Below are 14,002 nucleotides of genomic sequence, written 5' to 3' on the forward strand. Positions count from 1 at the left end.
AAATATCTGGAGCTGTCGGCGATTCAAATCATGCCGTGTAAATTAAGTTTTGACTGAAAATAACATCAGCGATCGCCTACAGCCAATGAGAGAGCAGCTTTCACTTGTGTGTGTGTGTGTGTGTGTGTGTGTGTGTGTGTATACCTGCTGCAGGCCAGCGGGAGGCTGGGGGAGAAGTTAAAAGCGCTAATTTTCGGTTTATTTGGACCCACGAAATGGAGAAAAAACTAGTGGAGGTTTGACAGGACTCAGGAGCAACAGTGTCTGTTTGACGTTTCATACAGAAAGAAATTAGTTTATTTTCAACTTAAGTTGAGGAGAAATGGCTAATTCCCTTTAAACCCAGGTGAGCAAATATGGACATTTTTACCCCATTAAAGGCTTCTTTCTCGTTATGTAGTTAATAACAAAAAGATAAACTGAGTGTTTTTGGCTGCGAGACGTAGTTTGGACGAAGTTGTCTGCGATTCTTTCTATTATAAAGACATGCAATGTGAAAGTCCCTGTCGCTGATCCATCTTGCAGTGTAAACAAAACAGCAACAAAACGCTAGCCCAGATAGTCAATGCAGTGTGAAAACATGCGACATGACTACTTTGAAAATCATGCAGTCTGAACTCTTTTACATCCCCCCCTAAAACTGTTAATCTGGAGCTGTTTTGTTGTAAATAAAGTTGAAATGATCAGTTTTTTTTATTATTATTGTTATTATTTATTTTGTAATTATTTATTTATTAATAAGGATAAAATAAATAGCATACAGTAGAAAAAGTTTAGCCTATTTAAAGTTAATAGTTATTATAAACAAATTGAAAATTAACTTCTCAAGTCCCATTAACCTTTTCTTCACTGTATAGTTCAAACATTGATTAAAGAGCAGTGAATGAATCGTTACATTTTTCGTTTGATCACATTAAATAACAGAGGTGTCACTTTAAAAATGCACAGATCCATAATAAAAGCATTACATTTTTTTCCTGACTTTTTATGCTCATTTAAGACAAAATTTGTTGCGTTTAAATGAAGACCTACCAAGATCGACATGCTTGGATATTATTATCATTATTATTATTATTATTATATGTCTATTGAAACACACACCCAAAACCCATCATGTGTACAGAATTCGTTATTGGAACAGCGCCCATTTATTACTATGGAGCGTGTCTGACAGTCACGCACTGCTACATGAACTGACTGTTTTGAGGATTTTATAGGAAGGACAACGGCGCCTGTTACCGAAATAAAGGGAATCTTACTTCAAAGTGTTTTCTTGCCTAAATAAAAAAAAAGCACAAAACAAATTTAAATTTAAGAGCAAGGGGCGTCCCCTGGTGGTTAGGTGGTATGGGTTTCGTATAAGGAGAATTGGCTCTTTAATATTTAATGCCACCCTTCATAGAAAGATTAAAAATATGAGAGAAATACAGGGAAATCTCTCTACGGGATGATAGTTGGATATAATTGTAAATTACAGGTGAATCCAGGGAAAAACGGGAGGGTTGACAGGCATGGTTTACATAGAACAATAAATAAATAATGAGCGCATTCTCACATGAGCGCAAGATTCAACATGACTATGTTAATTTAAATTCAGCAACATATTTTTTTAAACCTAATTAATTAAAGTTGCATTACATTTTTTTAAATACCTCAAATAATATTTTTTAATTAATTTTACTTTACTTCTTACTTAGAAGAGTAACATTATTATGTCACTTGCGTTACCCCAACACTGATCACTATCTTAGATCGGTGAAACACCATTACAATGACACATTACAAACTCAATAAAACCAGGCTCTGCCTCTTGGACTGGATATATTTCAATTTAAGATGCTGCGTGTTCAATACCATGAGAAAACCTGGTACTCTATCTGCAGACCTTTTAATGATCAAACAGCAACACTAAATACTAAAGCAAGCTGAAAATATCACAATAGTACAAGATATAATATGACCCCCTTAATTGTCTCTTTTACAGACGGAGTGAGCCTGGATCTCGACCTCATTCTTGGCATTCTACAAAGCTGGGCGACGGCCCTCAAGACTCAGACAGCATGATGCAGGTCACCCAGGGTGGTGTGGGAGCCCCCTGGCACCAGAGCTACCACTCCAGGTCAGAGCAACACACACACACACCTACTCTGCCCTACATAGGCAAAGTACAGTAACTATACCAACACTAAAACTAAGAAAAACACCTAACAGCATTTTACATGTTAAGGGTAGATAAGAGGTTTTCATTTTTAAATAGATTTAGAGTCGGGCAGTACTGTGGTCTAGTCATGTAGCGTTGCGAAACGAGAGAAATACATTCTTAATTATTTTCCGCCTGTTTTTCAGTCTCACAGGGATAGCATGTCAGCTTACTGAGGTACAATAGTGAAGATGACATTTTTAACAGTTCCCAGCGATGCAACTTAAGGTTCAGCCAAGTCTGCTTAGCAATAATCCACTGACAACAATGAAGTCATTTATTCAAAGAAAGAGAATATGATGTGTCTTTGAAGGGGGGCATCATGCTCCTTTTGGCCTAAACCACATTAATCACAACTATCTATAGTGTAGTGCTGCATCTATCATTTCTTTAAAAAAAAAAAGCCTTTAGTTTGATAATAATTGAAAGAGAAAGATTCAGTTTTGCTATTTCCTCTAGAAAAAAAACTGACCACCAATAATTTTGAAACTAGATATATTCTGTTCAGATTTCTGCTCGGAAATTGTTGCTTTTTTATTTAGTCAGTCCCTCCAGGATTTTGCGATTGCTGAATTTATCGCAAAAACATGCAAACGATTCTGTAATTCTGCAGATTCCCTGCAAATTCCGGATCTAGACGCTTTCTATGACATCATAACGACACTGATTCACCCAAAACAAAGGCCATGTGGACGCAAAAAACCCGCGCTAAGCCATTTTACACACATCATGACCATAGGTGGCAGTATATACCTTAACGCTGGTCTGTAACTCTGCATTCAACCAGAAGACATCGCACGTTTAATATGAGTAAACTTACAAAGTCACATTTACCCACAAATATTACTGAGAAAAATTGAGGTGAGTGAAATTAGTTAAATAACGATTAAATTACAGTACATCCTCAAATGCAAATATTAAAATTTGTATTAAAAAAATAATTTATTTATAATTTATAATATTTTATTTATTTTCGAAAATAAATTTGATGGGGTTTCAGGCTGGTCTGCCTGTTACAGATCCAGGTAGTGAATTCTTCCATTTCCCCCGCTTTTTTAAATTTAGTTTATGCAGCTTTTAGTAATTTGCTTATTATATCATACATATCATATATTATATATTAAAATCTGTATTTTTTGTGCTCTCTAGTTTAGGAAAGATTTACTCTCCACACCAGCCATCTCAGTCCCCAATGATATTAAAGAGCATTCTTTAGTTTTTATTATTCTCTTTGGATTTTGTGATACAAAATTTAAATTTAGTTATTGCAGAAAAGATTTTTTGTAAAAACGTGCAGCATTCGAGAAAAAAAATGAAAAGGCTCTTGTTCACCATAATTTTGTCTCAAATAATAACGCGTGATAAGTGCACTATAGCCTAGTGGTTAGTGTGCCGACAAAAAAAAAAAAAAACATGTGATAAAATCGTGAGATTATTATCTTGACTCGTATTGCATTGTGAGTCAAATTAATAATTACATCCCAATAGGGTTTTTGCAGAAGGACTTTTAATTATTCAGCAACCTGGGTCAAGCGCTTCTGGTGGACTGTATGCCGTTACAAAATCGGCACGTTTAAGGTCAGTTTCTTTTTACACATCAACGATCTTCACTGCCTGATATAAAGTGGATCTCAAATTATACAAGAAGCACTGCATTGAATTAAATTTTTTCGCACCATGTCTTTAAAATATGAACATTTATTTTACTCCGGTATATTCAATGGAGCTTCTGCACTAGCCTGCTAACCCTGACAGGCGCGTGCGTGTAAACAGCTTTTCGTCTTGTTTTATGCTTGAACAATTAAATGAATTCTTAAGCCTATTTTTTTAGGGGGAGCCTTTTTTAGATAGGACAGAATTGAGAGAGGAAGCAAAGTTGGAGAGAGAGAGAGGGGGGGGGGGGTATGGTAGGGAAATGTCCTCGAGCCGGGATTCGAACTCTGGACGTCCTGGCATGCTACTGCACCATATGTCGGCGCTCTAACCACTAGTCTATTTAACACATTTAAATTACATTACTACATCGATGCTGTAAAAGGAACCATATAAAATTGAAAAAGACGCATTAACCGTTCACCGGAAGTGTATCGGTATGGGTAAAAACACTAGTTGTGCATACAACCTATTTCTATATACACATTTAAAAAATAAGCTTTGGAAATGGGACATCAAAAATAGGACATCTCTTTCTTGACATAAATCATGGCTTAAAAAAAAAAAGTGCATCAACATGACCGTTAGCACTGTAGATATGAATGCTGATTATCTTGGTTCAGACGTGACTGTATTGTCCTTGGTTTGGGAGTTTCCTGTTGTGTGCATTCATGGCATAAGCAGAGGACATATTTTATTTTGTTGCCCAAACATTCAAAAGCCTTGTGTGCACGTTATCTCGGTCATTATCGCTGTATTTAGACCAGAACGTTCAGGGGCCTTCAGTGATGACACTGGAAAAAAACATTTAGAGTGTTTGAAGAGGACCAGAGAGAAAAGCACTGACGCACAGTCTAATGGGGAGGAAAAAAAAAAACATTCTTTCAAATGACACTCCCTCGACGACCCTATAAAAGGTTCCTATGGCGATGGTCACCATGGGCTACACCAATAGTGTGCCACTTTCTGAGAGCTGGTGGTCACTGTCTGATGGCCTGACCTGTGATTGGTTGATCTACTTCTTAGAGGGGTGATTGCAGACCTGCTGACAATGGCTCAGTGACATCATATTAATTATGCCAGCAGAAATACCAGCACTCTGATGCCAGCTTTCAGAGTCCGGCAATCGCATAACCATACAAGGGCAGTCGCCTCAGGAAACCCAGGGCATCACTGTCCCACACTCACAAAAACAGAATAGTTCCAACCTTTACAGTACGCAGCAGATTCCCACAATCAATGTGTCTGTAATAGATCTGTTGGTATAGATTAGTCACTTTACCAGGGAAGAGAAAACAATGTATGAGGGAATTAAATCTCCAAGCACATTCAATACAGCTTTATGGATTTCGTATTGTAATAAAAACAGACATGTAAACAGTCCAGACATCAAAAACATCAACTGCATCGTTATTCTTATCTTTACTATTTCTGGTGAGTAATTGAGTCAGAGAGACAGCGAACTCAAATTGTGAGGTCATTCTAATTTCATAAGAAGCAGTAAACCAATCTTTTTGATGTCTATCCAAGTCTGAAACTGCTACTAACTTAGCTCAGACCGCTAATAACTTTGGTAATATATTACTCCAATAAAACAATACTATTGCTTTTATGTCTGTTCTTATCTTATATTTCCCACCTTTATACAAGTAAGCATGTTATTGTGTGCATTGTCTTATAAATCATTCCATGAGACCTCAGTTAAAACTGTTCAACCAATCAGATTGCTTCATAGGCGTTTAATTTTACCAACTGATGTATGAGGATCATAGTTCATACTGTAATATGCATCTCGTTTTTCCCTGCAGTGCTTCCACCACAGACCTATCAGGATTTGAGACGGGATTTCTTAGGAAGAGCCCTGATCAGTATAGTTCCCGGGGCAGCATGGAAAGCCTTGACCACAGTCACCCAGCTTACAGCTCCTGCTATCATCTATCATCCTCGAAATCATCCAGCAGCATCGATCATCTACACAACAAGCGGGATTCTGCATACAGCTCGTTCTCCACCAGCTCCAGTATCCCAGAGTACCTTGCAGCCACACCATCATTTAACAAGGAAAGGTCCTATTCCATGGAGAATGTTCCACAGAGGGAAGGGATGCAGCAGGCGGATATACGCTACGTACGCACTGTGTATGACAACCAACAGGGGGTGTCTGAGGAGCACGAGATCACCTCTGCAGCTCTAATGAGAACCAATGACAGCAGAGCACGGTCTAAAAGTGGCATAATCTGTCATCGTGGCAGCAGTAGTAGTGAAAGCAGTGGGAGTAGTGGAAGCACTTCCAGCTCACAACGGCAGAGTTTTGGGCCAGTCTGGGATCCAATGCACAGCCGGCACTCCTTTGAGAACCTAAAGGGGGCACCAGCTCCCCCATTACGCAGTGACAGCTATGCAGCATTTCGCAATCACGAACGACCGAACTCTTGGTCGAGTCTTGAGCATGCTCGGTCACAAAGGGCACTTTCAAAGGGTTTCTGGCAACACTCTAGTGGTTCCGTGGCAACAGGAAAGTCCTCATTTGGAGCTGAAGGTCAGTTGCATACAGTGATTGAAAAAAGTCCTGAAAGTAGCCCCACAACCAAACCCAAGCAAGGCATTCCTCAGCCCGCACAACCTGGCCGCTTCATGTTACCAACTGGCATCTACCCTGTTCCTCCTCCCGAGCCTCATTTTGCACAAATCCCAACCAGCAACCCTAATTCTGGTAGTGTATACCCAGCACTGGCCAAGGAGAGCAAGCACAACAATCACTGTGACCGCTTGGGTGGACTTGTAAAAGAGGACAGGCTCGCTGCTGAAAACGGATACCAAAGCAATGCTCCCACGCTGAACCCTGTCCAAACACTTCCTTTGGCAGAACCTAGGCTTTCTGATAGAGTTCAAGATGACTCACAAGTCAAACCTAGTTTTTATAGGCCTCATTTTCAACCACAAATGCAGAAGTCACAGACCCCTCATGTTCCCCTAGAGAGGAGAGACCCTTACACCCCTGTGCAACCAAGAGGAGAGAGGCAAAGGTATTCTGTTGATTCAGTTTACGACAACTACAGGCCAGCTCGAAATGAAGAACAAAACAAAACTAATGAGGAAACTGTCCATCCAGACCCAATACCCTCTGGAAAAGTTGTACAGGGACAAGCTGCTCAAACATATGGAGGAAATTTCATCCAGACTCAAGGAAATGACAACATAGTCAAACCTTCAAGGCACTACAGTGACTCTAGTGCTCTCCGGCAGAGAGGTCAAGACTTGGATAACCCCCTGACCAGACTGGAGAATGCACTTGCAGAGGTTCAGCGATGTGTAAGTCCTGAAAGTACAACCAGCCATTGCAGTTTTCAGAGTGAGCGTAGCATGTCAGTCCTGGAGAAAGTCAGTCATTTTGAGAGACAGCAAGTCAAACCTCGCAGTCAGAGCAGCCTGTCCCATTATGGATCCACACCTCGGCTGAACCAACCAGCGAGACCCTCCAGTGCCAAGGGTTCCTTTTCTGGTAAGGACGGTGTGCGCACCATGTTGGAGAGAAGCAACAGCTCAGTTACTGAGAGTTACCAGAGAACTGAGAGCTATGATGGACATGCTGATATGCAGCAGGATTTCCATACAAGACGTGGGAGTAGTGATCAAATACAATATCACCAGCAACAAGACCCTACAGTCACTCAGAAGAAGTATCTTCAAAGGAGTAAGAGCACCTTTCAGCTTGGTGAGGGTAATGGTAAAGGAGATATTCATGACATGTTGGGTGCTATTCAAGACACATCTTTTAACAGAGCATACAGAGACAGCCTTAAAGATGCCCAGTCTAAGGTTTTGAGATCAACTTCCTTCAGAAGGCGTGACTTTGGTGTTAACCCTCCACCAGTACCAGCCAAGCACATGTCCCTAGAGCGAAAAGGAACCAATACAAGTCCCAAAGCAGTTACAACATCACCACACACTCCAAAAGAACGCCATGTTGTTCCTGTTGAAGCACAAAACAGAACCACTCCTCCTGAACTCCCCAGTGTCCCAGCTGTTGGACCCCCAGTTTTGCGGATTTGTGGACGCAAACGGTTCACAATGGAGCAAAAGAAACGATCGTATTCTGAGCCTGAAAATATGCATGAAGTTGGAGTGACTCAGGAAATCAATCAAGTTGAGAGGAGGGTTCAGCAGCAGTTTCTGTCAAGTGAGACAAGTGTTGCAGACCGGCGCAGAATGTTTGAGCAGGTGGCAAACCGTAATGCTGACCCTAGACTGTTCTCCTCCAGGCCCGATTTGAAGCAAATGCAGCAAGATGCTCTTGTCGAGTACATGGAGCGTAAAACGGGTAGAAGAATAGATGGACGCCCAAACCGCCCACAAAGTGCTTATATACAGTCCACTTCATCTTCTGCAGACTCACGGAGCCTCAGCTCCACCCCAAGTCTGTCCTCTTTGCAGGAGCCAGGATATGATGGTCTCTCTGGTGGTATTCGTAAAGCCTCCACCCTTCCAGCAGGAATGCAAAGCAACTTTTACCCAAATAGGGCCACTCAAATTCACACTAGGCCTGAGGTTTTTGGCCATCAGTCACAAGTTCCATATCCTGAGTCTCATAAACCAGGCCCAGCCCTAACTAGACATACCCTTCCGCAGCACCTTGAAGTTTTTGAAAGAGCCACCACAGCCAGAACCTCAGGGAGGTCAGCTTCAGCTGAGGATTTGCTGGACCGTAGTGAAGAACGTCCCATTCCTCAACACTTCAGATCAAAGTCATCTCCAGTGGAAAACGTTAGTCAGGTAACAATTTATTAGGAAAACTTGACTGTGTCATTGGTTGTAATTACTGCAGAACCATGACATCATTCCACACAACTACAGTAGTCAACATTTAAAGTGGATCAAAAAAGTTTTCCAAATTATTTTGTAAGACAACATTGGGTATTGTTTAATAGTTTTAGAACAACTTTGATAAAAGGTTTTGATCCATTTCAAATGTTGTCTACTGTATATTAAATAGATTAACTTCTATTAATGAAAAATGCAGGATTGAAAATTCTCAAAAGAATCTACATTTTCCACACCCAGACTCACCCAAACTATTAGGGGAACTATCTCTTTTAACAGCCAAGCATGTTCTCAGTGATAATCGGTGAATAGTTTTCAGCCAATTATGGTACTTGGTGGTCTGTCCGTTGAAGGGCAAAGGAGTAGTCCCTTTCCTTGAGATGGGCAGATAATCATTTTTTTTTGTGCCCACTCCTGGTGCTCCACAGGAAGAGGCCAGTGCTCCTCACTTCCTGTTTGGTGCCACAGAGCCTGGGCTGTAGTCCGAGATCTGACAGATGTGCAGCAGATAACTGCAATCCTTCTGTGCCAGAGGGGAGGAGTTGGAGATAATGGACAACCCGTCATGGTTTTGGTTTCGAAATATTTGGAATGGTTAAGAAAGCAATTTATCTAAGAGAATAATTATCCTTTATGTAAACGATAATGCTTCTGGTATGATGATGACCGCGTACAGTTGAAACACAACTATTCTGTGAAATCCCAATTTCCCCCAGCATTGCAAAACTGGAAATTGTTCAAGTGGTACATAAAATATCAACACGCTGACTTTATTACATGACAATACTGTACTTTTACACAAACATTCTGCCCATGAATAAACCATCAAAACCAAGCACAGTCTCTACATCTGTTCATAGTTTGTGCTAGTTCAATACAGCATAGTTCAACTTTGAGGATGTTGTCATGCCATGTCCCTTTTTCTTTATTAACCAATCTTAGTTTATCAGTAGTCACGGCATGCGGTAGAGTTTAAAATTAACATGAATATCCCCATGAAAGTCCCAACAATAAACTAATGATTAACTTCTTCTTCCTGGTACACTACTCTTTCTATTCATATTTTTGTTGCCATCTCTACCACAAAGTGCTACATCACCTGCTGAAATAAAACATTATATGTTCCTGTGTTCTCTTTTTGTTTAGGACTTTTTAGCCAGAGACCTTCAGTTGGTTAGAGGTTCCTCCAAGGATTTCTCAGAAAACAGGTTTGTGTGTGTGGTTATATATAACACTTCCTTTTTCCAACAAATAAACACTCTCGAGTTGTTTCTCCCTTGAGTCCCACATGCAACCCGCAGATATTATTTTGCAAAACAGGTTTCAGCTACAATTATAAGACAGACATTTCTGAAGAAGGCAGATCAGTAGATCAGTCCTTTAAAGAGCAGGAATTTCTTTGCCAGTTCAAAACTATTTAAAATGAGTATTATGGAAATATTTAGCCATAAAAGGTATTAAGGACCAACCCTTAATTGGTCAGTAGCAGTGACAGGAGTCTGACTGCAGCTATTTTTGAGTTGTTTTGATTTATGCACAAATTCCCACAAGGCATTGAAAGACCAATTATTGGGATGCCGTTACTTTAAAGAAGACAGGTACTGGAAATTTGACAAATGCATGTTGATGCTTTATAAGCTTTAAATTTCTTTTTTTATAGGCTGTTGGCGAACATGGGACCTAAACAGCCATCAATTTCAACACGTATGGAGAGGAGTTACCAGCTAAACCAAGGTCCAGTACAGCAAAATGCACCAGTGTTGAGACGAGAGCGTCAGAGATATTCGGACCGGCCTAGAGCACAAAGTGCATCTGGTCTAGCTGCATCTGTAGGACTTCCTTGCCCTTTAACCTCTCCAGGCACTAACACCCACCCCGACTGGCAAAACGGAGACAGACTGTGTCAGCCAAACCTAGACTCTATTGCATTTCCAGAAACTGGCCCACAAAATCAGAAGAGTCCGTCCACAGCACCAGGAATGACTCGGCAAAACTCCAACGACACCAGCACTTCTGAAGACACCCTGAAGGATTTCCCATGTCTGGTCAACACTCCATCACCACCAACTTCATCATCCAGCTCAAAACTTTCCATAAGTCCAGTCTCCCCAACAAAACCACTTCTCTCTCTTCGCATCTCAGAGTCTAGCCTTCACAATATGCACAACATAGCTAGGTCTCAAGATGATGATGAAGTGTTTATAGCTCCACCAACCCCTTCTCCTCCACCACCACCACTGCCTTATAGAGAAATAGAGATTATGGAGGATTTCCCACCTCCTCCACCTCTTACACCTCCAGTCGATGAGGATGTGGGTCTGACTGAGATTTCACAGCATCCATTACATCCCATCAGGTAGAGACATGCTCCTTATTGCAATCGTGATTATGGTAATGGGTTGGGCAAAGAGCGGGGGGCACTTTCAGTCATTCATTTTTGAGGGGGCATTTTTTATCCAAGAGGCAGAGGTTGATTCCTACCTGTGCACATGCCTGGTTGTTATATCCCTTTTTAAAGTAGTTTAGGGTTTGGCTAATGATTTGTTTGATAAGAATGTTGTTCCAACAAATAGAAAAACAAACACATCCATCACTTTCTTCATGTCATGTAATTGTACAGTCACATGTAAAGGTATACTCTAGGGTCAAAACAAGTTAAACCTAAAACAAGTTCAGCTTAACCAGCAGCATTTGTGGCATCTAACTGAATACCACAAAAAGTAATTAACTTGTCACTTAAATTGAAAAAGGTAAGAGTAATAAATAACATAATATACATGAGAATCAGCATCTCGAAGTCTGAGGCCATGGTGCGCCACCGGAAAAAGGTGGTTTGCTATCTCCAGGTTGGTTGCGGCAGCAAAAAGTGTTGCGGCAGCAGTAATGCGGTCGATGTACCGGTCTGTTGTGGTAAAGAAATGGCTGAGCCGAAAGGCAAAGCTCTCGATTTACCGGTCAATCTACGTTCCTACTCTCATCTATTGTCATGAGCTTTGGGTCATGACTGAAAGGACAAGATCTTCGATACAAGTGGTTGAAATGAGTTTCCTTCACAGGGTGGCAGGGCGCACTCTTATAGACAGAGTAAGGAGCTCTGTCACCCGGGAGGAGCTCATAGTAGAGCCGCTGCTTCTCCACATCGAGAGAAGTCAGCTGAGGTGGTTCGAGCATCTGTTTGGACGCCTACATAGGAAAGTGTTCCAGGCATAAGGGAGACCCAGGAGACGTTGGAGGGATTATGTCTTTTAGCTGGCTTGGGAATGCCTCGAGATGCATCTGAGGTTGTCTTCCTTAGCTTGCTGCCACCACAAACCAGCCCCGGAAAAGCGATTAAAACTGAATGAATGAATGAACAATATACAAAAGAAACACAAATATACAAAAAGTATTGATAATATAGATCTAAAAGTAATGTAAATTAAATTCACAAAATATTTTGACATTTTACTAGTTAGTATATTATATATTTATTGTATATTTTGCAATATATTGTTACACTTGCATGTTTAAATTACACCTGATTAATGCAAAAAAAAAATTCCTTGAGATGTGCTGTTTACAACGTATTTAAAACAACATCATATCCAAATATTTAAGCTATTTCCGACAAATAAAAATTTCTATAGATTTTAAGTTGTTTGGACTTAAAAGTAAAAATAATAAAAGGTAATATTTTATGAAATACACATTAATATTCTGTTGGAACTTACTTCTCTATCATTCTTTTTCTTGTCAGCTTAGTCCCTTTATTTATCCGGGGTCGCCACAGTGGAATGAACCACCAACTTATCCAGCAAGTTTTTTTTACACAGCGGATGCCCTTCCAGCCGCAACCCATTTCTGGGAAACATCCACACACACATTCACACACACACTCATACACTACGGACAATTTAGCCTACCCAATTCACCTGTACTGCATGTCTTTGGACTGTGGGGGAAACCGGAGCACCCGGAGGAAACCCACGCGAAGGCAGGGAGAACATGCAAACTCCACACAGACACGCCAACTGAGCCGAGGTTCGAACCAGCGACCTAGCGACCTTCTTACTGTGAGGGGACAGCACTACCTACTGCGCCTTATTTCTCTATCATTCAAACTGAAAAAGACAAATCATCATTTCCACAATCTTTCTGTGGTTTATTTCTTGAGAACAAAGTTAGTGATATTTAGCATACTGAAATCACTTTAAAAGTAATATTATCTCTATCCAATTCAACCATTTAAAAAGTACACGAATGCTTACAAGCTGCCCCTAATGACTTCCATTTTAAAGGGATAGTTCACCCAAAATGAAAATGTACATGCTATTCAATCATCCTCAAGTGGTTTTAAACCTTCAAAAGGTTCCTTTTTCACAAAAAAAAAAAAAAAAAAAAAACATTCTGAAAAGTTTAGAAGTAACCATTGACTTCCATGGAAGAAAAAACAAATCCTATGGAAGTCATTGTTTACAATTTTCAACCTTTTTCAAAAACGTCAGTGTTTTAGAGAATGCAGAAACTCTCTAAGTAAATGATGCCAAAATTGTCCATTTTGGGTGAACAATCACTTTAAATGCATTACTTTTAACCAAGAGGTCTGCTTATTTAAAAGATAAGTGGAAATGATTGAGCTTAACTTGCACTGAACCCTTCATATTCCCATATCAATGTAACATGACTTTCTATCATTTACATTATAGCAGCGATGAGAATCTGACAAATGCAACAGCCCATCCAGAGCCTGAACCACCAACAACTAACAGCTCGACTCCACCAGTTAGTCCTTTAGAGCTGGATGCCTCTGAGATATTGGGGTCAGACTGTCATCTTCTGTCCCGGAGAGAGCGGACACACACAGAGCGGCTCGTGGAGACTTTAGCCAGAGAGCTGGTGAAGCATGACAAATCGCTGACCTCACTTCTGGACACCTGGGCTGGTAAAACCACACTGGACCTGATGGAGGACATCTTCCCTTCACACAGGACAAGCAGCGGGCATCTGGACAACAGGTGAGCTTAGGGCTGTGCAAATTGACCATATGTAATGTAATGAAATGTGTTTTTATTTAGCGCATTTATTTTGCATTGCCATACACCCACTACACTAGAGATGGCCGTCCACGCTTTTATTACAGCACGGTTAGACTACTGCAATGCACTTTACTGTGGCATTTTAAAATCACAAATTTCTCGCCTTCAGTTGGTCCTGCTGCTAAATAGGGCTGTGCAATTAATTGAAAATCCGGTTATAATTTTGGCTTCTAATAGTTAAGAAAAACCATTAATCGAGATAAACGGTTATTCCATCATATACCGTCCCCTTTCCAGTTGTACATTTGTTACT

At 40.5% G+C, this 14,002-nt stretch overlaps 1 protein-coding gene and 1 long non-coding RNA gene across 2 annotated transcripts in view; one reads left to right on the forward strand and one right to left on the reverse strand.

Annotated features, from left to right (window-relative positions):
* Window positions 1-14,002, reverse strand: part of LOC137488778 (uncharacterized) — a 200,591-nt gene that overhangs the window by 183,898 nt on the left and 2,691 nt on the right. The gene's annotated exons all lie outside the window — the stretch shown is intronic.
* Window positions 1-14,002, forward strand: part of shroom3 (shroom family member 3) — a gene marked incomplete in the record, with an annotated part of 77,766 nt that overhangs the window by 47,552 nt on the left and 16,212 nt on the right. Inside the window, 5 exon segments of the mRNA NM_001278851.2 lie at window positions 1,985-2,119; window positions 5,662-8,626; window positions 9,821-9,882; window positions 10,335-11,030; window positions 13,360-13,668. Of these exon segments, the coding sequence (NP_001265780.1) occupies window positions 2,061-2,119; window positions 5,662-8,626; window positions 9,821-9,882; window positions 10,335-11,030; window positions 13,360-13,668 (4,091 nt within the window).

Source organism: Danio rerio, chromosome 21 (assembly GCF_052040795.2).
Source record: "Danio rerio strain M-AB ecotype USA chromosome 21, GRCz13ab, whole genome shotgun sequence".
In the NCBI taxonomy this organism is placed as follows: Eukaryota; Metazoa; Chordata; class Actinopteri; order Cypriniformes; family Danionidae; genus Danio; species Danio rerio.